Source organism: Neofelis nebulosa, chromosome 3 (genome assembly GCF_028018385.1).
Source record: "Neofelis nebulosa isolate mNeoNeb1 chromosome 3, mNeoNeb1.pri, whole genome shotgun sequence".
NCBI classification, from domain to species: Eukaryota; Metazoa; Chordata; class Mammalia; order Carnivora; family Felidae; genus Neofelis; species Neofelis nebulosa.
In genome coordinates, this window is record NC_080784.1 from 104,635,521 (window position 1) to 104,658,187 (window position 22,667).

Sequence of the window (22,667 nt, forward strand, 5' to 3'; positions counted from 1 at the left end):
CCCCTGACAAGTTATCTGCTCCAAAGTCACCCCAAAAAGATCAAGCCCCCTTAGCTTCCTTTCTTATTGAGAGTATTAAAGGGATGCTTCACCTCTGAGCACTGTGAATTTGGGTTTATGTGCTCTGTTTTCTCTTCTCTAGAACATTCTTCTCTAGGCGTTGCAGTTTGGCACACACAATCAGTTCCAGCTGAGTGTGGGAGAATTGGGGAGATAATAATCAGTTCAGTTATAAGTTTAATCTCACACCTCGTAACTTGTCACGGGCTGAAATTTTTAATCAATGATTGCTAGTTGCCACTTCCCTAATTCATTGACCCCTGACTCACTTCCAGGACGTGTGGGGTCTGTGTTTCACCAGCCCATTTACCTCTGCCAGGCAGGGGCATCGCCAGACTACAAGAGGAGCAACGTTCTTTTCTTACAGGCTTCATGCCCGAATTCTTTTACTTTTAAATAAAAACTGCTGTCAGTAACTGGTACATTTTATTAAACTTCTCCTAGCTCTTGCCCTTGCTGGGTCCCTGCGATTACGACCCTCTCCATGCCCAGGCAGGGTTTTTTATTTTGTTTGAGTTTCACCAAATCACCCCCTAAGCTTTTTACAACTTTGTATTTCCAGCCATCATAGGATCTGTACCCTTTTCAAAAGAGCTCTTTAGAAGTTTTACATGTTAAAGATAGTATCTTTCTGAGGAACCTCCCTAATTCTTCCTTTTTATTTAAAAAGATTTAAATACTTCAGAGCTATGTGTTTTATGACACAAACTCTAAGGCCATAATGCAGATCATAGTCACTTTTGAAGAGACAGGTTGTTCTCAGAACGCATTCCGTGATTTTGTTAACATTCTCTTTGAAACTATTCATATTTTCCAAACAGATGTACTAAAATTTTAATTATTTTAAAGCAATTAATCTTCTTGATCAGTACTTGGCCCTCACTGGATCATCTTCTGAGTCATGTTTATTAATGAACCTGACAGCAAATTCACTAATAAGTGTGTTTGGAGGCCAGATAATTATTGTTGTTTTTAAGGATGTGAGCTCCACAAGAGCAGGGATTTTCTTTTTCTTTTTTGTTCATTGATATAATGTGCCAGCCATCAAGAAGAACATCTGGCACGTAGTAGGTGTTCAATAATTATCTGCTGAATAGCTGAATGATAAAAATCCAGTCTTTTTTTTTTTAATCTCTATAGAGCTGTGAGAATGATTTCATAAGTAAATAATATGTTTTGGGTTGTGTTTTTCTCTAAATGTAATTCCTTATAACGAAAGTCATGTACTACTTCTCGGTCTATTTCCATAAGCTGTGTAACTTTCCTGTAGTTTATTGCTTTTGCTTTAGCATTTTGGTTTGAAAACCCTTTAAAAATGTTATTGCCATTGTTTACTTTTCTTTCTTGTAATTTACATACAAAACAAAACAAAACAAAATCTTTCCTAACCCAGATTCCTGAGAGAAACCAAATATTTATACTGACCCAAAAATATATCTATTTTCTACACCCTTTAGTTCTTTTCTAGAATCTGTTGTTTTTAAACACGACAAAACATTTTTATTGCAACTCCATTTTTTTTTTTTATTAAATTTTTTTTTCAACGTTTTTTATTTATTTTTGGGACAGAGAGAGACAGAGCATGAACGGGGGAGGGGCAGAGAGAGAGGGAGACACAGAATTGGAAACAGGCTCCAGGCTCCGAGCCATCAGCCCAGAGCCTGACGTGGGGCTCGAACTCAAGGACCGCGAGATCGTGACCTGGCTGAAGTCGGACGCTTAACCGACTGCGCCACCCAGGCGCCCCGCAACTCCATTTTTAACATTGCTTTTGCCTACCTACAATCTTAGTGAAGTTCTCACGTGTGTTTATTCAGTGAAGCAAGATTTGTCCTTACAGAAAGAATTCTTTCTATAGCTTAAATTACTTTCATATTAGATCTATATCATGAAATTACATTGCTGACAGGTAAAGTCTTTGCCTTTCTTATTTGGTTCTTCGTATTAATTAAAATAATATTAGCAATCCTCATTTCTCTTTCCTGACGGTTACCATTTTTTGAGAAGGATTCCTAAATTTTCCCTCAAATTCCTTCAGAATCTTTGGGTGAATCTCAATTTTTTGTTTATGTGTAGCTTTATAGCTAGACTTAGAATAGATCCTACGTGTGGTTGAGCTTGGACTTAGGTGTTGAGGAACACACAAAATCTTTAACAGGAAAGTTGAAAATCAAGTTTCTTAACTCCGAACATCCATCTGCTTGTTTTCATTTTTTTTTCATAAGTTTTTACTTTAATTCCAGTTAGTCCACATATAGTTAGTTTCTGGTGTACAATATAGTGACTCAACAATTCCATAAATCAGCTTTTACATTGTACCGATAGTCACACTGCCTTCTGACTGGTTTTTGCCTGTCTTGGTGTACTTAAATACATCGTATTTTATTGATGTTTATTAAGCCTCTTACTTTGAGCCAAGATGGTTCATGTTTATTCTTGAATGCTTTGAATTGAATTCCTTTTCTACTCACAGATTTCTTTACTAAAGGAAAGGCCTTTAATACTCTGACGATATATTAATCAGAAAAAGTAAAATATAAAAGTTTATATACCCTTAATCCCAATTTGCAAAAAAAATGCATATGGCTTTATAAATAAAATAGAGTAAGTCTACCATCATTTTATTCTAAATTTTCTACATTAAAGTTGTATTCTTATAACAGTTATTATGAAAATATTTATTACAAAGTATTAAAATACTTGTTTTTCCTATTTATTCAGCATTGTTGAGATTTGACTGTGCCAAATATTCATGCTTATATTTGGTATGAACGTGTATTTTTAAGCAATTAAATTTTTTTCATCTATAAAACTAAACTCTTTTCCCTGGACATTTATAATTTCATTTTTCTAAAAATAATCTGACCAATTTCTTGGCTTTCCAAATCTCATTGGAATTCTGAATCTAATTGTGCTATGATCTCCATTATGTGGTCAACCACACACAATTATTTCCTGTACCAGTTCCTAATTTTTTTAGTTCTTCAGGACCAAATTTTACATTTGGCTCTTTCCTTTTTACTGTCTTTTTTTTCCTTTTTTTAAATTTGTTGAAGGAAAACAAACAAACAAACAAACAAACACTGCTTTTAAAAAAGATCTGCCTCTACCAGTGTCACTATGATCTATTCTAAGGTTTTACCTTTGGCAGTCTACACATAATCCCTGACCAATGGAATGCATTGGTTAAGAGCTCAGCTTGGGCAAATTGTTTCATCCTCCGTGAACTTCAATTTTTTCAACTGTAAAACAAGGGATTCAGTTCCAACCTCAGGAGAGACGTCTATGGATTGAATGAGATAAGGCATATACAATGTTCGGTGCGATGCTGGGCTCAATAAATGCTCAATAAATGCTGCCATCTCTATGACTAGCCTGGCCAGGATGACTTTATGTTTGTCATATTTCAACAAACATCCCTGAGTGAGGGTGAATGTCATGTCTCTAGCAGAATGCTACTGTTTGCTATCCATCCTGTTATTACTCATAAAAACTATCACCTCATCCACCTCTTGGTCCCTATTTTTATTACAGAATGCCACTTTGCCTTTGAAGATTTTCCTTTTTCCACTGGATCTCTGAAATACCAGTTATATGTGAGATTCACTCCCACTGCCATGTATTCTGACCTACCCAATTTCAGTAATTCCTTTTCTAGTCTTTGTATAGTTGCATTTATACAAATACTACAGGTTGCTTTAACATAAAGCCTGTAAAGATATATGAAAAACAAAAACAAATTTTATACCAAATAATAAAATTATTTTTCTTTGCTGGTTTCTTACATAATTCATGGCCCTTGATAATTCCCATCTGAATTCAATGGTTTGATATTTTGTAAAAACATAAAGAAGCCAGTGTTTCTTCCATTTCACCTACAAATAAATAACCCATTCTCTGTACTCAGAAATGAATAGACAAGGTCCATATAATTTTATTTTATAACTTTTGCAACTAAAAATAATACAGTGATAAACACTGATTTCAACCCCTGTGTGTCAAAGGTCATACCTTTGTGTGGAAAAAAAAAAAAAAAAAGATAACTAATGAAAGGAAAAAAAAATCCCCTTTTATGCACCTTTCTTTCTTTTCACAACTCATCCAAAAAGATGAGGACAGTCTTGGTTAATTTCTAAGGTTAAGAGGTCTCACACAAAGAGGTTTTAAAGAAATATTTATTGAATTAAAAGAAAAAAGTCTCTATGAGACTTTTGTTTTTCTAATGAGCATGGATTTTAACACTAACCCACATTTCCAAAAGTAGGCTTCTATAATATGAGAATTCAAAAGAGCTGACGTGTTTATTCTAAGTCCACAGGAAGGTGAAATGCCAGCCATTACAGAGCAAAGGTGAAGACATTCAAAATGTGGGGGTTTTGTTTTTTTATTTTGTGCTTTTTCCTACTTGGGCTTTAAATATTATGGTGAAAATAGCTCATTTGTTTTTCTGGAATGGCTAGAACAGATCATCAAAGTAATTTGATTCATACAAATGCTCTTCCTCCACATTCTTTCAGAAAAGTAAAACAAAACACTTAATCATCTTTGTTTTGGTCTGCATTAATCTCACAAATCTCAAAAAAGATTTATTGGCCTGTGTCTTAGCGTCTGTTACATAATGAAATGCTAATTTCATTTTCATAAAATGATTCCTACATTGAGCGTGAGATAAAGCATCAAACCAGATTTTATTTTGTAGGTTTAATATTTTAAGTGTTTTTTTAATTTTAAAATAATTTCAAAATTATCAAAAATTTCTAAATGTACAAAGATCTTTTTACTCCTGAGCCATTCTGAAATAAATTATCACTGGATGATTTAGTGTGCATTTCCTACCACCAGGGACAATTCTTCTGTGTAACCACAAGATAATCACCTATCTGGGAGGAGAAACTTTTCCTCTACCCTCTCGTAGGGTAGTTCAGTATCAGGGGCCTGCTAATTTAACTGACAAAGGCTGCTTAACAGGAGAAAAGTAATATACATTTATTAGTATTTTTATTTGCACAGGAGTTCACAGAAAAAGAAGTGAAGCTTAAAGAAGCAGATTCAGGAATGTATATATACTTCTTAACAAAGGAAAGAGGGTGTGAGCTTCAAAGGAAGATAAATCATAGGGAAGTGAGTAGGAAGTATATGGGGGAACCAGTGGATGATAAGGGCCATTTTAGTAAGGTTTATTTATGCAGATTCATTTCGGTGCTGGCTCTCCATCTCTGTGGATAAAAGTTTCTCCTTTTATCCTGGTACACAAGAGGAGTGAAATTTATGCCACCTTCACAAAGGGAAGTTTATGCTCTGCTTTTAGAGAGATGAGGGAAGGGCAAAGAATTCTTCCTGTATTTGTCTACTCTTAATTGCCTTCAGCTTAAAATAATCCTATGTCAAAGTGATATAAATTCAGAAAATGAACATTGGTACAATACTACCCTCTAATCCTCAAACCCATTCAATTTTTTGCCAAATACTTTGTTCATACCCTTCATAGAAAAAAAAGGATGCAACTCACGATCATAGACTGCATTTATATTTTATGATTTTAGGTCTCTTTCAGTCTGAGATAGTTCCCCAATCTTTCCTTGACTTTCATGACCTGAGACTTTAGATTACGGCCTGATATTCAGTGGAGCGTCTCTCAATTGGCTTTTGTCTAATGTTTCCTCATAATTAGATTCAGATTATGCATTTGGGGAAAAATACCACAGATGTGAAGCTATTTTTTTCTTAATGCATCTTATCAGACGGTCAGAGTTTGGATTCATTACAGGTGATTTTAACCTTGATCCTTTGACTAAGGTGGTGCTTGCCAAGATTCTCCAATGTAAAGTTATTCTTTAGTATTTCCTTCAGTATTCACTAAGTATTGACAGGAGGGAGATCCTATGAATTATGTAAATATTCCATTCCTCATCTAAATTTTAGCCACTAGTTTTAGCATCCATTGATATTTCTTATTTGAATTATTACTGTGATGTCTGCCAAATATTGATTTTCTATTCCATAATTTCTTCTACTTTTATTAGTAGGCACTCCAGTGTAAAGAAAAAACTTCTCCTGTTCCTATTTAGGTTTGCTTTAAAATCCTTATAAGTATAAATTAATTAATGAGTTCCTATTGTAATTAATGAGTTATAATGTATTCTTCTTATTATTTATTTTGATGCTAAAATTGTCCCATTTTTTAACCAGCCTTCTGAATACTTCTTAATTTCTGGCACAAAAAGAAATTCTAGGTTCATCCATTTTAGATTCATATGAATGTTACAAAAAAAGGGAATATGGACTATTGAAATTTTTAATAAACCAATTTACAGATGTAGGAGGAAATCTATTTGGTACAAGTCTAGGGCATAAATGTTAAACAGTGACTGCAACTTAAAAAAAAAATTCCTATAAAGAAATACAATTTTTCTAAGTTTAAAAAAAGAAAATAAACAGAAATGGGCATCAGTTATTACACATGTGTACACCATACATCTCTCTCTCTCTCTCTCTCTCTCTCTCTCTCTCTCTCTCCCTCAAAATTCAAAATGAAGATGTGAGCAACATCAGAAACTGGTTTTCACCTGAACTGAATGCAGAGTGCCCTCTAGAGGCTTCATTCAATCAATGCAGTATTTCCAACAGCGGATGAACCTACTTAAATTTCTATACGTTTCAGACACAGTTCTTATTACATGAATAGAATTACTCGACACACAATAAGTGACCCTGAGTTGATTCAGCATAGGAGGGACTGCCTGTAACGAAACGAATGTAAGGGATCTGACGAAAAGTGAGCTTGTACCCAATCAACTACACAAAAGAATTGAAAACATGCCATCAGGAGATAGAAGACATTAAATTGTCAGTTTGTAACTTTGGTAAAGCTGTTATGAAATCTTCCAAAAATTTATCACAGAAGGAATATCTTCATAACTGATTCCACTATTTCCTCTATATCCATAGCCAAACTGGTGTAGATTCTGATGGGCAAGCTGCCTCACTCCCCAGTCTTCATTGGTTCACTATATGCCGCAGCAGACCCAGAGACTAGTCATAAATTAAAACCAAGAATGGCAACCAGGTCTTGAAATGAAACTTCAAAACAGATGTGAAAAATATCACATTTAAGCTGATATAGTTTAAATAAGTGTTATTTAATGAATAATTAAGTAGAAAGGTAGACAATTTCTGCTATAAAATTTTTGTACTGCTCTCAAGTATAGTCTCTAGGGCGCCTGGGTGGCTCAGTCGGTTGAGCGTCCGACTTCGGCTCAGGTCATGATCTCACGGTCTGTGGGTTCGAGCCCCGCGTAGGGCTCTGTGCTGACAGCTCAGAGCCTGGAGCCTGCTTCCGATCCTGTGTCTCCCTCTCTCTCTGCCCCTCCCCCGCTCTCACTCTGTCTCTCAAAAATAAATAAATGTAAAAAAAATTTTTTTAAATAAAAAAAAGTATGTAGTCTCTAAATTACTTAATGTCTCAGATATAGTTATTAAAAGCATCTCTTTCTCCCCGCCTTTGCTATAATTTAGAGGAATTTGAATAAAATCCTTTTACCAGTAGCTGTTGTGTTAAAAAAAAAAAAAAAAGACCTTTCAAATATTTGTCCCAGTGAAATTCAACTTTAACAATACTGATTTAAGAGAAAAGTTTTAAAATGATATTGTTTTCCTGTTAATGGTAACTGTTACCTAAATACATGGTCAATGATCCAAGAGAAAATATAATTAGACATGATTCAAAATTTAATCTTCTAGTCTTCCTAGTCACACCTTGGTATTGTATAGAGACTTGGCAGATACATTTTATGAAATTAAAGGAAAACTATAGTCAACATAAGAATGTGGTTACATAGGCTCCTGGGTGGCTCAGTACATTAAGTTTCCGACTCTTGATTTCGACTCAGGTCATGATGTTAGGATTTGTGAGATCAAGCACTGAGTTGAGCTCTGCGCTGACGGTGCAGATCCTGTTTGGGATTCTCTCTCTCTCTCTCTCTCTCTCTCTGCCCCTCCCTTGCTGTCTATCTTCCTTTCTCTCTCTCTCAAAAATAAAATAAATACTAAAAAAAAAAAAAAGAATGTAGTTACATCAGATGACTATACCAGACCTAACTTATCTTCTTTGCTTTTTTGACATAGACTCAACTGTAAAATATATCATTTAATGTTTCTGTTGAAATTCTTATTTCTAAGAACATTGCAGGGGAGGAAAATTCTTTCCTCTGCCCATTTTAGGTCTTGGCTGGGCTTTGTAACAAAAGACAGCTTAAGAGAGAAAAACATACACATGTTCATGTGATATGGGAGCCCTTGTATGGAAATGAAGACCCAAAGAAATGACAAAACCTAAATGCTCTTCTACTAGGATGAACAAAGAGAAGCTTTTGTGGAAACAGAAAATATGTTAAAGTAAGGTTAAAGAAAGATAAGAATTATTTAACAAGGTCTGTTTATGTAGAATTCTTTCAGTCTTCCTGTCCTTGATAATAAGAATGTTCCTTTCTTGCTGGTTCAGGGAGGACATCTTTCAAAGGGGGGGGGGGTGGTCTTATCCTGTTTTCAGGAAGAAAAGGGGAGAGCAGAATGCTTTTCTTACATCTACTGTTTTTCAAGTGACTTTAACCTCAAAATAATCCTGATGCTGAAGTGGCATATTTTGAAGTGGATAGTAGACCACCCTTCAAAATTAATGACAAAATATATAACTTTTCTGTGCATGTATAGAAAACTGTGTTTTCTATTGCTTCAACCTTTAAAATTATTCGCTTTTTATAGTCTGCTTCTTCAAGAGAATGGAATTTTAAATAAATAAAAACCAACCTTGATGATAGTATCCCATATTAAAACAAAAATAACAAAAATACCAAAGAATCTACCCCCCTATTGATCCATAAAGCTATCAAGCTATGCTCTTCTTGTATCCCTGTCAGTGGGTGCATTTTGTGTTATTTTTAACTTTGTAATAAATGGTAAGCAGAGTAATGATGTTTGCATGACCTCTTCATGTTTCTCCTTTTCCTCTCCTACCATCCCTGCTTCCCAAAGTAGAGAAACTCACATCTTAACATTCTGTGCTCTTCCGGGCTCAGCCTGTTCATGAGATCTAGTATGGTGTCATTTTCCTCTTAATAAAATCTCAGAAGTACTGTTAGGTGAGAATCATGCTTAATATTTGCCTTAGGATAAGGTTTTACCCCTGTTTATATTTCTTCTCAAGTATTGATCTGTGAGTTTGATTCCAGGGAATTGGAAAGGATTTCCCAAATCAGAAATACCTCCTGAACCCTGCTTACTGATCCCCGAAACTGTACTTTGTAGCAGAAAGATGTGTCCCTGTCACAATACTCATAGCCTTTAAGCCTTTGTTGGCTCTTGTGCTCAGAGGCAGATGTATTGAAATGAGGAGGGAAGAAATAATATAAATACCATGGAGAAAAATGCATCTAAAAAAGACAGAGGAAAAGCCTACACATGACTTTTTAATATAAGCTTCTCCTTCTTCAGTACTACCTTTTATCTTTATTGACTTCAGATCTAGTTGTTCTTGACTCTTTGTCCTCTTAGCCAATATTTAATAATCCCAGCAAGGATCTGAACTGCAAGGATAAGCAAGCTAAACCTGTCCTGCTTCCAGAGGTGTATAATCTAATGGAGAATACATGCAAGTAAACACACAATTACAATAAAGTGTAATAAGCTTTGTAACGGGAGAAATAGAGGTTGCTATGGAAGTACATAGTCAGACTGTCTCATGCAATCTAGGATTCAGTTTCCCTCCCATATTTAAGGTGAAAATCGTAGGATGGCTAACATTAAGCCAGGCAAAAAGGCCAATGTATGCACTTATTAGAGTATCTTCTGACAAAACTGTGTTTATTCACGGAAACTATATGCTACTCTCAATCTGTCACTCTGCCCTTGTGAATGAGAGTGTTTCACCTGTGCGGAACAGTTCCAATGAAGAGGCCAACTCAGTAGGATAACTGTGGGAGGATGTGGTTTCTATGTAACTTTGCTCACTGGTGCCCTTTCATGGCCTGAACAGCACCTGCAGTTCACTACATCTCTGCTCCAACCTGGCTTCTCTCCCCGCATGTTTGTCCTGGCTGCAGCCACAAGAGGTTTGACTTACTTGGGCACGTGGCACATCAGTTCAGCAACCTAGCACATTACAGAAGCTGAGAGGAAATGAATAGGGATACAGACAAGAATGCAAATCGAGTGCTACAACAGAGGCCATGTTTATAAGAAATACCCCTATCCTCTGGGCTTGAGTATTAGACATGCAAAGACCATTTTTAGACACTATTTAAATTATTAAAGCACATAGCTTAGGTAAAACTTTAGAAATATCCATTTTTGCCTGAGACCAATGCAACTTCAAAATTTCTCCGAGGGGCGTCTGGGTGGCTCAGTCGGTTGAGCATCCGACTTCGGCTCAGGTCATGGTCTCGCAGGTTGTGGGTTCGAGCCCTGTGTCGGGCTCTGTGCTGACTACTCAGTGCCTGGAGCCTGCTTCAGGTTCTGTGTCTCTCCATCTCTCGGCCCCTCCCTCTGCTCATGCTCTGTGTCTCTCTGTCTCTCAATAATAAATAAATGTTAAAAAAAAAATTTTTTTAATTCTCCGAGCAAACATTTCTCTTCTACTACCTTCTTAAGCCACAAGTGTTAAAGTTCCTAATTGCTAAAGTAATTAAGACATCATGACTTTATTCATCGAAAACACATATACACAAAGTAATCTTTTTTTTTTTTATGTTTATTCATTTTTTAAGAAAGAGAGAGAGAGACAGAGCATGAGCGGGGGAGGGGCAGAGAGAGGAGACAGAATCTGAAGCAGGTTCCAGGCTCTGAACTGTCAGCACAGAGCCGGACATGGGGCTTGAACTCATGAACCACAAGATCATGACCTGAGCCCAAGTCAGACACTTAACCGACTGAGCCACCCAGGCGCCCTCACAAAGTAATCTTTATTGAGTAATTTATTTCTCTCCAAATTGGTCAAGAATATGCTCAGAGTACTAATCATAATAACAAAAAGTAAAACCTAAAAATTACTCCTTCACTATAGTCTTTTAGACAACACTTCTCATTCCGAATCACCAAAGATTACAGTTCCTGGGCTTTGGACATCTGGAAGCATTTCCATTATAGAAGAACCCACTATCGATTTTTTCCTTGTCTTATATTTGCAAATATGCTTTGTTCTCCGGAATCTTTCCTAAAAAGTCTTGGCTTACGGTGTAAGATCAAAGCGTAAAATGTGACCTTGGCAGCAGGCCGGGAGGAAATGTGGACATAAGAGGTGGGCGAGTGTGTGGAGGAAGGAAGAGCACTAGTGTCCTTCATTCTTGCCGTGGCTTTGCTGTCATTTGACTCCCCTGAGCTTCCTTTTTCTGTCTTAAATGCAGGACTTGAATTAAATGAATTTCAGGTTATTTCTTTTTTTTTTTTTAATTTTTTTTAACGTTTTTATTTATTTTTGAGACAGAGAGAGAGCATGAACGGGGGAGGGTCAGAGAGAGAGGGAGACACAGAATCTGAAACAGGCTCCAGGCTCTGAGCTGTCAGCACAGAGCCCTACGCGGGGCTCGAACTCACAGACCGCGAGATCATGACCTGAGCCGAAGTCGGACGCTTAACCGACTGAGCCACCCAGGCGTCCCAATTTCAGGTTATTTCTAAGATTGTTGTTATTTGTTTGTTCTTCAGGAATTTACACTACTTGCCAGTACCAATGATGCAACCATAGCATGTAACCATAAAAACCAAGTCTGGTGAATTTGGGTTGCATGCTCACCATGACTCAGTATCAGAAACTAGAAATTTGAGGTTTTAAAGTATAGATATCCAGTGATGTTAACATCAATGCACAAAATGTTAAAAACATGACCATGATACAGTATAAAATGAACCTGTTTGTGTTTTTTTAATATTTTTAATGTTTATTTAGTTTTGAGAGACAGAGCATATGTGAGGAAGGGGCAGAGGGAGAGGGAGATACAGAATCCGAAGCAGGTTCCAGGCTCTAAGCTCTCAGCACAGAGCCTGACGCAGGGCTCGAACCCAAAAACCCCGAGATCATGACCTGAGCCAAAGTTGGACACTTAACCGACTGAGCCACCCAGGCACCTCTGTTTGTGGTTTTAATTCAACTAATTAATTAATAATATCCAAAAAGATAAAAAGGCACATTCAAAGAGTATTCGAGGAGCTGGGTAGGTACAGGCAATTTAATAAAGGAATGTTAGAATAAGATGGTTAGATTAGATACAGTTAATGCCCTACAAGGCAGGAAACCATAACCTTTGATATTATATTTTCTACCAGAAAGGATTCTACAAATGACAATGTCTAGGTTCTAATCAAATAGTAAAATTTAAATCATTAAATAATCCTTGGATAAGCCTATTAAACCATGGCGTTCAAAGACATGCTATATCCTTTCCTTAACAATAATTTTTTGAAGGCTTCTGTACTGGAGACTCTTGAATATGTAATTGATGTCCAAAGGCTCCAAATACACCTGAAATCCATTCATCTCTTTCCCTATTTTCTCTGGTTGGGCCACTAGTGAATCATAATTTTCTGATGGTAGTCTAGGGGAAATCCGCTCACACAATTTACATAATTTAGATAATTTAGACATAATTTACACAATTTACATCATTTTAAAAAGCTTCTTTTTTTTTAAAGCTTCATTGTCATATTGGATTAACCTACTATCCTACTGGTAAAATCTAATTCATATTAATACCATTTCTAAAAAACATACCTTTTCTGTTTGCTTTCTATGTTGGTTTATTTTTGTAAGTGAAAGGTAAGAATGAGGGGTAATAATGCGGAAGGTTTATATTCACTTAATTCTAAATAAACAATGAATAAGCCAAGGTCTAACAGGGATTTACTAGACTTCATTGAATTCTGTCACACTCCCCTCAGAGAACTGTTGGTTTAACAATAGTCTATATAATTCTCTGTCCACTTGCAACTGAGTAGGGAGGCCACCTCAAATAAAGATTTTAGTAATAGTGTTTGAGTCAAAGAGTCATTTATGAATTTCTGTGGCTCCTTCATGTTAAATAAATAAATAAACAAATAAATGAAGTGTCCTCTTAGAGAAAGCCACAGTAAAATTTGATTTTAAAGTGGTCACTCAAGACAATAACTTGTTGGATCAGTGATTTTCAGCTTTTTAGGGGAAGTCAAGAACTTGATAAAAACTATAAGCCCTTCCTTCAGAAAGAGACAATGAGCATATAAGACATACATTATTTCATATTTCATTTTATCTGGGATGATTCATCCCATTCATGCACCTTGGTCAAGAACTCACAGCTTACTTTCCTAAGCTGCATATATAAGCTGCATAATAAGGAGCTGCATAAAAGATATGTGGTAGGTGAGACACTGATCCTCATAGCTTGCCTCCCAAGCCTGTCCTAACATCTGACCTTATAAATCAGCTACATTTCAGTTGTAGACACTAGTAGGTTTTCTTTGAAGCTGAAGCAGACAACAGGCAACGAATGGAAAACCTAAACCCAATTATTTGGGGATAACATAGCCCTCTTACGGTCCTGCTGTATTGACAATTCCTAAAATCGTGAACAACCAAATCGTAGAGTGAAATGTCATGGGCCTCAGAGTGCACCCTTGTCTTGCCCTTTATAAGTGAAATGACTTTAAGAAAGACACTTCTTTTGGGCATATGGGTGGCTCAGTCAGTTAAGCATCCAACTCTTGATTTTGGGTCAGATAATGATCCCATGGTTCATGAGATCAAGCCCCATGTCGGGCTCTGTGCTGACAGCCTGGAGCCTGCTTGGGATTGTCTGTCTCCACCTCTTTTTCTGTCCCTCCTCCGCTCTCATGCTCATGCTCTCTCTCTCTCTCTTTCAAAAATAAATAAATAAACCTAAAATGGAATGTACTCCTTTCTTAAGGCTCAAGTTACTCATCTGAATGATTAAGGAGCAGAATCCAGAGCACAACTCATGGGAACCATAACCCTTGTTTAATCTGCTGGGTAGAATCAGGAAACAGATCCAAAGTTGAGGATATACATACCCAGTAATGCAGGGTCATGTAGGATTTGTTCTATTTGTATGTAAAAGTTTGGTAGAATGTTTTTCTTTTTCTACTCTAAATCTTAAGTCAAAATGTTATATTAAGATTATAACTATGTTTCATGCATTTAGCGATCTAAAGGGAAAAGCAGAGTTTATCAGCTGTAATTCATTCTGCCTCTCACTTGTCAGAACGTTGAGCTTTATAAGCAAGAAATAAACCTTAGTAAATATGTTTTCTTTTGTAGAATAAATCTAAGGCCAATTGAAATTCATGAACTATATATAATACATTTCACTAGTTAAAAACAACAAAAAATATTTTTATCCAGCAAATTCTTATATTAAAAGAATACTGTAAAAAGATTTGCTATGAATGTCATAAAACCCAAATAGGGAATATGGTTACCTTTTTTTTATTCAAGGTGTAACTAAACTTTTTGATTATCTTTTGAAACAAATTGAAATTTTTCTGTGTTTTTTAAATTATTTTTCTCTTCAGCAATATACAAAATGTATGGTTCCTACTCTCCAAACTCATTTGTTAGAATGCTTGATAACTGGGCCAGGCCCTCAGAATACTAACCATGCTCTCAATTATTGAGCACCTACCACATGTCTGGCACTGTGCTAGCCCTTGCACATATGTTATGACTAAGCCTATTGATGGTCTCCCAATGTAACATTATTTCTCTTTTTATAAACCACACCAATAAGGTTCATAGATGTTAAGGGACTTACCCTAGGTCCCACCACTAGGTTCAACTCTAAAAGCTTATTTTCTACTTTCTACTACATCATAATGCTTCTTTCAGAGGCTTCGGATGTAAGTTCTGAGGCACACTCATTACAGCGACAGCAGTGGCTACAACCATGGCAATGAGAAATACACTCAAATCCTAACTGAGGTACACTGTCTGGAGTCCCACCCGTCCTGTGTTCTTTTGGCTCCCAGCTGGATTCCTGAGTGCCCAAACCCTGTCCCTGCCACAGCAGTCAATACTGAGACCCACCATCTCCATAGATCTTACCAGAAGCTCCTCACCTCTGGTCACCAACACACGATTCTCTTCCTCTTTGCTGTCACTTCTCCTTTTCCTGTAGTGGTCAAAGTTACCCACTGAGGCTCACACTGTACCAAGTCCAGGGCCCATCACCCCTATAAGACCATCCCTCTTTGGCCATTGTTCCGAGGAACATATGCTGAACCCCACCCTCAAAAGAGGGAGCAGGGTCCTCTTTCGGAGCAAAACCTTTACTCACTTGTCCGAATGAAAAAGGAAAGGGTGGCTGTAAGCCTGTAAGCATGTTCCCTATTAAAATTATGACAATTGGAGAATCATCACCGCATATAATTATTTCTGCAAAACGTGAACCCTGCAATAGTGAACACTCAATGAATTATTGTTGAACATTGAAGAATTCACATAATTGAAGTATAAATGAACAAGGCAGCCATGAATACAGTAATAACTGACTTAGGGTGTGCATTCTAAAGCTGCTGTTAGTGTTTCCTTGCTGAATGATTTATGTCTCAACTTTATCCGTCTTATGAGTTTGAAGTTATTTGCATACATTTTAAATAAGCATTGAATCTAATGATTGGATTTGAGTTAATGACAGGTATTTTGAGTTAAATTTCATTGTAGAATCACACTGATTTAATAACAAGTACTTACTGAGTTTATACTATGCGCCAAGGAAACAGAGCAGTAAATAAAAATGAAGACCCTTCTTTTAGGGGACATGTATAGGGCCTAGATGGGTGTAAGAGAGAAGAACAGTAAACAGATAGGAAATGAAAATAATAGAAAATAGAAAATTCTAAGAAGAACATAAAACAGAATTAAGGGGGAGTAGTGATGGGTGTGAAAAACTATTTCAGATGCTTTAGTCAGCAGAGGCTTTCTTGATGAAGTGACACTTGAGACAGGACCTGAATGGGGGAGCAAGTCATGTGGAAGGAATAGCAAATATCAAGGTCCTAAAGTGGAAGTCTTGCATAGCATGTTCTGTACACTGTGATGGGGCAAGTGTTCCTGGAAGGAAAAAGCAGGAGGAAGAATAGAAGATGAGCTCAGAAACATAGCAAGGGAGCCAGAGCATCATGGGACTTGGGGGTAGGTCATAATGGTCATATCAAAGTGGTGATCCTGTCCGAGGTTTGAAATGGCTCATTAACAAGTTTGCCACAGAGGAATATAGTACCAGAAAGTATTGTGAGCTTATGGTGGGCAAGTCTGGTTTAGAATAGGTCTGAAAGTCGCCTCAGGAACTTATTCAGTCTAGTCCAATTCCAGTGCTATTTGGGAATGTAGATAATCTGCAGGATTTGAGGCAAAGGAATTTTGTGACACTTCTCAGAGGTTTGTGGGAAACTTTGAAGCCCCAATGCCATGAATATGCAATGATGTGGGCTGTGAAGGATTTTACTGTAGACCCAGTGACTTATAACATACAGTGACATCATATGTAGGGCTTGAGGTACAGACATTTCACAGCCTGAAAGAAAGAGTATAAATATGAAGGTCAAGGTATATTATTTAGGGATTTCACATCACAAATAACAGAAATCAAGCAAAACTAGATAGTTTTAAAAAATGGAGACAATTCATTATAAGGACATGGAGTGGTTCCCAGAATACAAGGGTGGGAAGGCAGTTATGCTTTAGAAAGGGCTTTTTCAGAACTAGAAAATTGTCAGGACTCTCTCCATCTCACAGCCCTGCATTTTCCTACTCATATGCTTCATTCTTAGCTCCCTCCGCACACAGAAGAAGATCTCTTTGGCTGGGATCAGTTGTTTTCTTTTGGTCCAATCAATTATAACCAAAGACGTGAGGTCAAGAAGTGTCAACAAGCCTGGCAACAAGCTCCTGGGAGTTACTCTCAAAGAAAGTAGTGGGCTGGGCAGACAAATCAAGTAACTTCAGCCACATAGGTATACAATTAGGTCATCCACCTACACATTCATTTTATGTGCAGACAACTTTGAAAAGTCCTCCTAAAAGATCTCCTACCCCAATCCTAGGTGTTATTTTTAGGGGCTGAGAAATGATAAGGCAGGCAAAAAAAATGTATGTGAAGAAAAATCACATAATGCATGCATTTTTCTTGTGAATTGTGGTTTTAGTGCAAAAATTTCTCCATCATGGCAAGGTGGCATAATATGAAAGAAAATGGAAAATTTAAGTCATAAAATCTGTTTTAAATCTTGGCACTATTAATTAAGGGTCATGGGAATGTAAGCAATTCATTCTGGTTTTCAGATAAATGATACAATTGGACGAGATTCTCCTTAAGGCAAATATTCTTTGACTCTAATATAATATTTCCATTTGGTAGCAAATAATTGCTTATAAATTTGTTCTCAGATTAATTGCAAACATACAGCAAAATGGTTAAGATAGGGAATAGTTTACAATAACTAAGACAAGGAAACTACCTAACTGTCAGTAATGAATATATGAAGAAGTGTACACACACACACACACACACACACACACACACACACTGGAGTATTTTCAGCCATACAAAGACAAGGAAATTCAACTACTTGTGACAACGTGGATGGACCTTAAAAGCATTATGCTAAGTGAAATAAGTCAGAGAAAGACAAATACTGTAGGTACTATATGATCTCACTTATATGTGGAATGTAACAACAAAGCAAAACAAAACGAAATGAGAAAACCCCCACAGAACTCTTAGAAAAAAAGATCAGGTTTGTGGTTACCAGAGGGGGTGTTGGGGGAGCAAATTGGAGGAAGGAGATTAAAAGGTACAAACCTGCAGTTATGAGATAAATAAGTACTAAAGATGTGATGTACCATGCGATGACTAGAGCTAACACCACTGTAGAATATACGGGAAAGTTGTGAAGAGTGTAGATCCTAAGAGTTCTCATCACAAGGAGAAGTGTTTCTTTCTTTTCTTTTTATTGTATCTGTATGAGAAGATGGACATTAGCTGAACCTACTGTGGTAATCATTTCACAATATATGTAAATCAAACCATCATGCTGTATGCCTTAAACTTATACAGTGATGTGTGTCATTTATTTCTCAATAAAACCAGAGGAAAAAAACCAAAACATATACACAGGCTACAGAATCCTATAGATTTGAGTTTGCTTTTGGCCCTGCCAGTGTTTGACTTTGCATAAATTAACAAATTAGTTAATTTCCTAAAACCAAGTTTGCTTCTCTACAAAATGAAGGTATGGGTGACCTCAATGGATTGTTGTGCCACGGAATAAGAAAGTGTAGGTCACCGGGTTCACTGTGAGCACTCAATTCTGGTCATTGTTATCAGGCTGTGAAAATGCCTAAGCTTGTCTGCATCTTACTCTATCACTTTGTATAAATGTGCAAGTAAGTGAAAACTAAACTCCAATAATCCTTAAAGTGTTCCAATGGCATGGACTGATGAACAAAAATGAGATTAGAGACCTGAGATTCTAGAGAGGTACTGTAGACACATAAGACCTCCGTGCCATTGACAAACTCATCGTACCTCTGAATAATTTGTAGTTAACTTGGTAAAATGTGACTTTCCCATGTCCCCAAGCAGATGTGAAAGCATGGAGTTGGACAATAAAATCAGAGATCTGATCGAGAGGAATGATTCTCCTGATCTTAAAGGGGCCACCCCAGGAGCCACACCAGGTCACAGAAATTCATGTTCTCTAAAGGTAAGAAACCACCTTTTTTCTACTTTTTCTCAAAACACCCTTCAACAGTGTGTTCACTCAGAAGAGTTTGGGACAGTCCCCAGATCATTTACAGTAATGTGCTTCCTTGATGACTGAGAGGTTATAAAGCCAACCCACTCTAAAACCCTCTTACACAGTCACTTCCTGTTACTAAGGAAACCCTTCAGCACAAACACTTTCCCATTTAAAGCTTGATACCAGGCAGGCAACTGTGACAACAGGGAAGTAGGAACAAACTTGTGCTATGAAAAATAATGTTTAATACAGCAACATCTCTTTTGGGGAGAGGAAGTAACCCAATTTGTGTAAACTCTCTTACCTTGGGTTACTAAAATCAGCATAATCCGTTGTCCATTTTTTAAAGAAAAAACAGGCTTTCTGGATAAAAGGAGTGGTCCGACTTTGAGTTTCCTCGTTTCAGGATATTTGTTTACAGTGCTTCATGGAAGCAAATAAAATTCCAGGGTAAGCTCAAGCTAGGAACTTTGTGGATAACTTCCTAGAAATGCATCATAAATGACAATATGAACCCATAGCCGTTCTGATTAGAAACCATCTCTAATGACCTTTTAAAAAAATCCAATAGAAATAAGTTTGAAAGCATGGCTGACAAAAAAAAGACCAAAAAAAAAAACAAAGAAAAAAAACCAAAAAAAAAACCCAAGGGTGCCTCCGTGGCTCAGTCGGTTAAGCATCCGACTTTTGCTCAGGTCGTGATATCATGGTTCGTGGGTTTGCACCCGGCATCAGGCTCTGTGCTGACAGCTCAGAGCCTGGAGCCTGTTTCAGATCTGTGTATCCTTCTCTCTCTCTGCCCCTCCCCTGCTCACACTCTATCTCTCTCTCTCAAAAATGAATAAACATAAAAAAAAAAAGAAAATAAATAAATAAATATTTAAAAAATAAACAAAAACAACTTACATAACTTCTTTAGTCCTTATTTCTAAAGTAACTCATGTTCATTGTGAAAAAGTTATCCTAAGCATAGAGAGAGAAAACAATAAAAATCATGTGGAAACAGATTTCTGGTGGACCTAGTGAAGCTTGGATCCCCATAGCCAAATATTTACTTAGGCACTTAATTTACATTCATACATTTGTATCTTTTTCTTTTAAAGGAGGCCCTAGAATTGTATATAGTATAAACTTCTGGCCTCACTACAATTAATCTGTCTCTGAAATCCCCTTTTGGCCCACCACTCCCAGAGAGCATCTCTTAGCATTTGGGTTCTCTCTGTGTCTCTCTTTTTGGCACACACACACACAGACACACACACGCACACAGAGGCACACAGAGGTTTGTTGAACTTACCTTTTTTCACTTTAAAAATATGTTATGGTCACTCCCGTAACTCTTTTGCATGCATTTAATAAATGCAAATGTGTAAATATGCATTTATACATGTATTGTGTGTTTGTTCGGTATCTATGTACTCCTGTTTAGAAATCCACTTCTTCCTGAAAAGGTAGTATCTATTTTTTTTTAATTTTTCTTTTAATGTTTATTTATTTTTGACACACACAGAGAGAGAAAGAGCATGAGTGGGGAAGGGGCAGAGAGAGAGGGAGACACAGAATCCAAAGCAGGCTCCAGGCTCTGAGATGTCAGCACAGAGCCCGACACGGGGCTTGAACTCACAGACCACGAGATTATGACCTGAGCTGAAGTTGGATGCTTAACTGAGCCACCCAGGCACCCCAGTAGTGTCTATTTTTAAAGTTAGAAATGAGTATCTGCTGATGGTTAGGAGCCAAGGAAGGCTTAGTTCTCCACTTCTTTCTTCTCATCTTACCCCATCCTCCCAACCCTCACACATACACATCTAACTCCCACTTAGGACTTTCTTTCTTCACAGAAATATATGCTTTTCTCAAGTGGCCTTCTTGTCTACTCGTGAAAATAAGATTTTTTGGTGAGACTTTGAATCCCCTCCAGTACCCTAATCCTCATATGCTCTGATTATCAGCCCCAAGATTTATTTGCTCATGACTGACTTCCCTCTCAACTCTGTTCATTTTGTCTTCTGGATTCCTCCTTATATGGTAAAGGCCTCTTCTACATCCTCATTGCCATCCTCTTGGTAATTAGTTTCCTCTATTTTGGAGAGTTAACTAAAACTTGTACCTCTCTTTAAGATACAGCTTCTCTCATCACTTCCCTGATGAAATGTGCTCGTTTTCCTACATACCACACATCCAGGCAAAGGATTGAAGATTTTTAGCTGATGTTTTTGTTTTTGTTTCCTTTTCCTTGTAAAGTGTGAGATAAAAACATTTAGAGAAAGTGAGAAAATGAGAGGTGAGATCCAGTGTATATGGAAATTGGGGATGGTAAGAAGTAGGCAGTGGGAGACAGAAAAGAGGCATAAAACTGCAATGAGTTGCTGAATAGCAGTGAGGATGGAGTTAAGCTTCACAGCCACCACTTTTTGATAAATCCAGTCACTGCATGGTATTTGAGTTCCTATATCTTCCATATCTCCATCACCTCTCACCAGCTTAAAATATGTTCTTGCCTCTTCTACCTTCTCCACTTTTAAACATATGTGAGATCCCATATTATTTTATGGGGAATGTTCTATCTCATTCTTGGGCATTATAGCCAGGCTTATTGATCAGGGTGTCCAGGGATGTTCCACCCCTTGTCACACCACCAATAAGCTCTATCTTGATAAATCCAATGGTCATTTTGCATCTGATTTTTCACTTGTCTTCTCATATGCATTTGATGCTATTTACTAATTGAATCTTTTAAAAATGTCTTACTCCATCAACAACTATAAAATTAATCTCTCATCATCTCCCCTCCCTTATACACACACTTTTATTTCCTCCGATCTTTCCTTCTCATTCACCTTCAGTTTTTCACTTCCATAACCTGCTTATGTTATATCAGTGTTACCCAGGGATCTGTATGTAGTCCTTGGGTCATTAAACTACAAAATATGTGCTGATGACTCCACACACACATAACTTCCTAAACATGGAGTTCTTTTCTCCATGCACATCTATTTCATGCAGTATTTTCCAAAGTGAATTCAATATCCTTTCTGCTAAAACTCCTTGTTCCTTCCCCTTAAATTTCCTACATTAGTTAATGGATCATTATTCACCCAGTGATCCAAATTTGAGTATAATCCTGTATTCCTCCAGGGCTACCATGCTGCCCAACTCCAGGAGGCATTCCTAGAATAATGGCCAGCCTTCACCCTGGACCCTCAAGTTCTTGCCTCTTCTACCTTCATAAAATCTTTGGACTTTGTTTCTTTTCCTTCATTCTTACTACCATATCATGGTTCAGATATTCATTATTTCTTGCTAGACTATCCCCAGAAGATGCCTAACTGGTTGCCCTTCTTAAGCGTTGCTCCACACTAATTCATATTGACCAATATAGATGTTGCTACTGTTCAAGTGCTTAGAACTTAAAAATAGACTTCCTTACCTGCATCATAAAGTCCAAATGCCTTGACTTAATATATAAAATCCTCCAGGGTCTAGTCCTGGACTACATTTAGAATAAAACAGTAGGAATAGAATCTAATATTTGTGGGTCAATGATCATAACAGATATGGAGGTGTTTTATATTATGTTTGATAACTATAACAACACTTAAATATGGCTATCTCTATCCTCATTTTCCAGATAAAAAAAAAAAACTAAGGTTCATAGAAATTTTAAAATGTTACCTAAATTCATGAAGCTGCAAAGTTCTAGTCTCAAGATAGGAAGCCAAGCCTGTGCATATTTTTCTTACAGTGTCATTCTGTCTTCTACATATTCTGCCACTCTCCAAAATGCAACTTATGCTCTAGCCACCCCATAATCCCTTAGGAGA

General features: G+C 37.0%; 1 protein-coding gene and 1 long non-coding RNA gene across 4 annotated transcripts in view; one reads left to right on the forward strand and one right to left on the reverse strand.

The window, feature by feature from the left end:
• Positions 1-22,667, forward strand: part of TNIP3 (TNFAIP3 interacting protein 3) — a 92,114-nt gene that overhangs the window by 18,151 nt on the left and 51,296 nt on the right. Inside the window, exon 2 of one of the 2 annotated variants that reach the window (XM_058721489.1) lies at positions 18,687-18,807. In XM_058721489.1, coding sequence (XP_058577472.1) covers positions 18,687-18,807 — 121 coding nt within the window. Of the gene's footprint in view, positions 1-18,686; positions 18,808-22,667 lie in introns of those variants that run through there. The other variant, XM_058721488.1, reaches the window with a different exon arrangement.
• LOC131507129 (uncharacterized) overlaps positions 1-22,667 on the reverse strand; it is a 47,051-nt gene that overhangs the window by 2,796 nt on the left and 21,588 nt on the right. The window contains exon 3 of one of the 2 annotated variants that reach the window (XR_009259343.1): positions 93-190. The exons of the other annotated variant lie outside the window; for it this stretch is intronic. This is a non-coding gene — a long non-coding RNA (uncharacterized LOC131507129). The remainder of the gene's footprint in view (positions 1-92; positions 191-22,667) is intronic. 2 annotated transcript variants of the gene reach the window in all.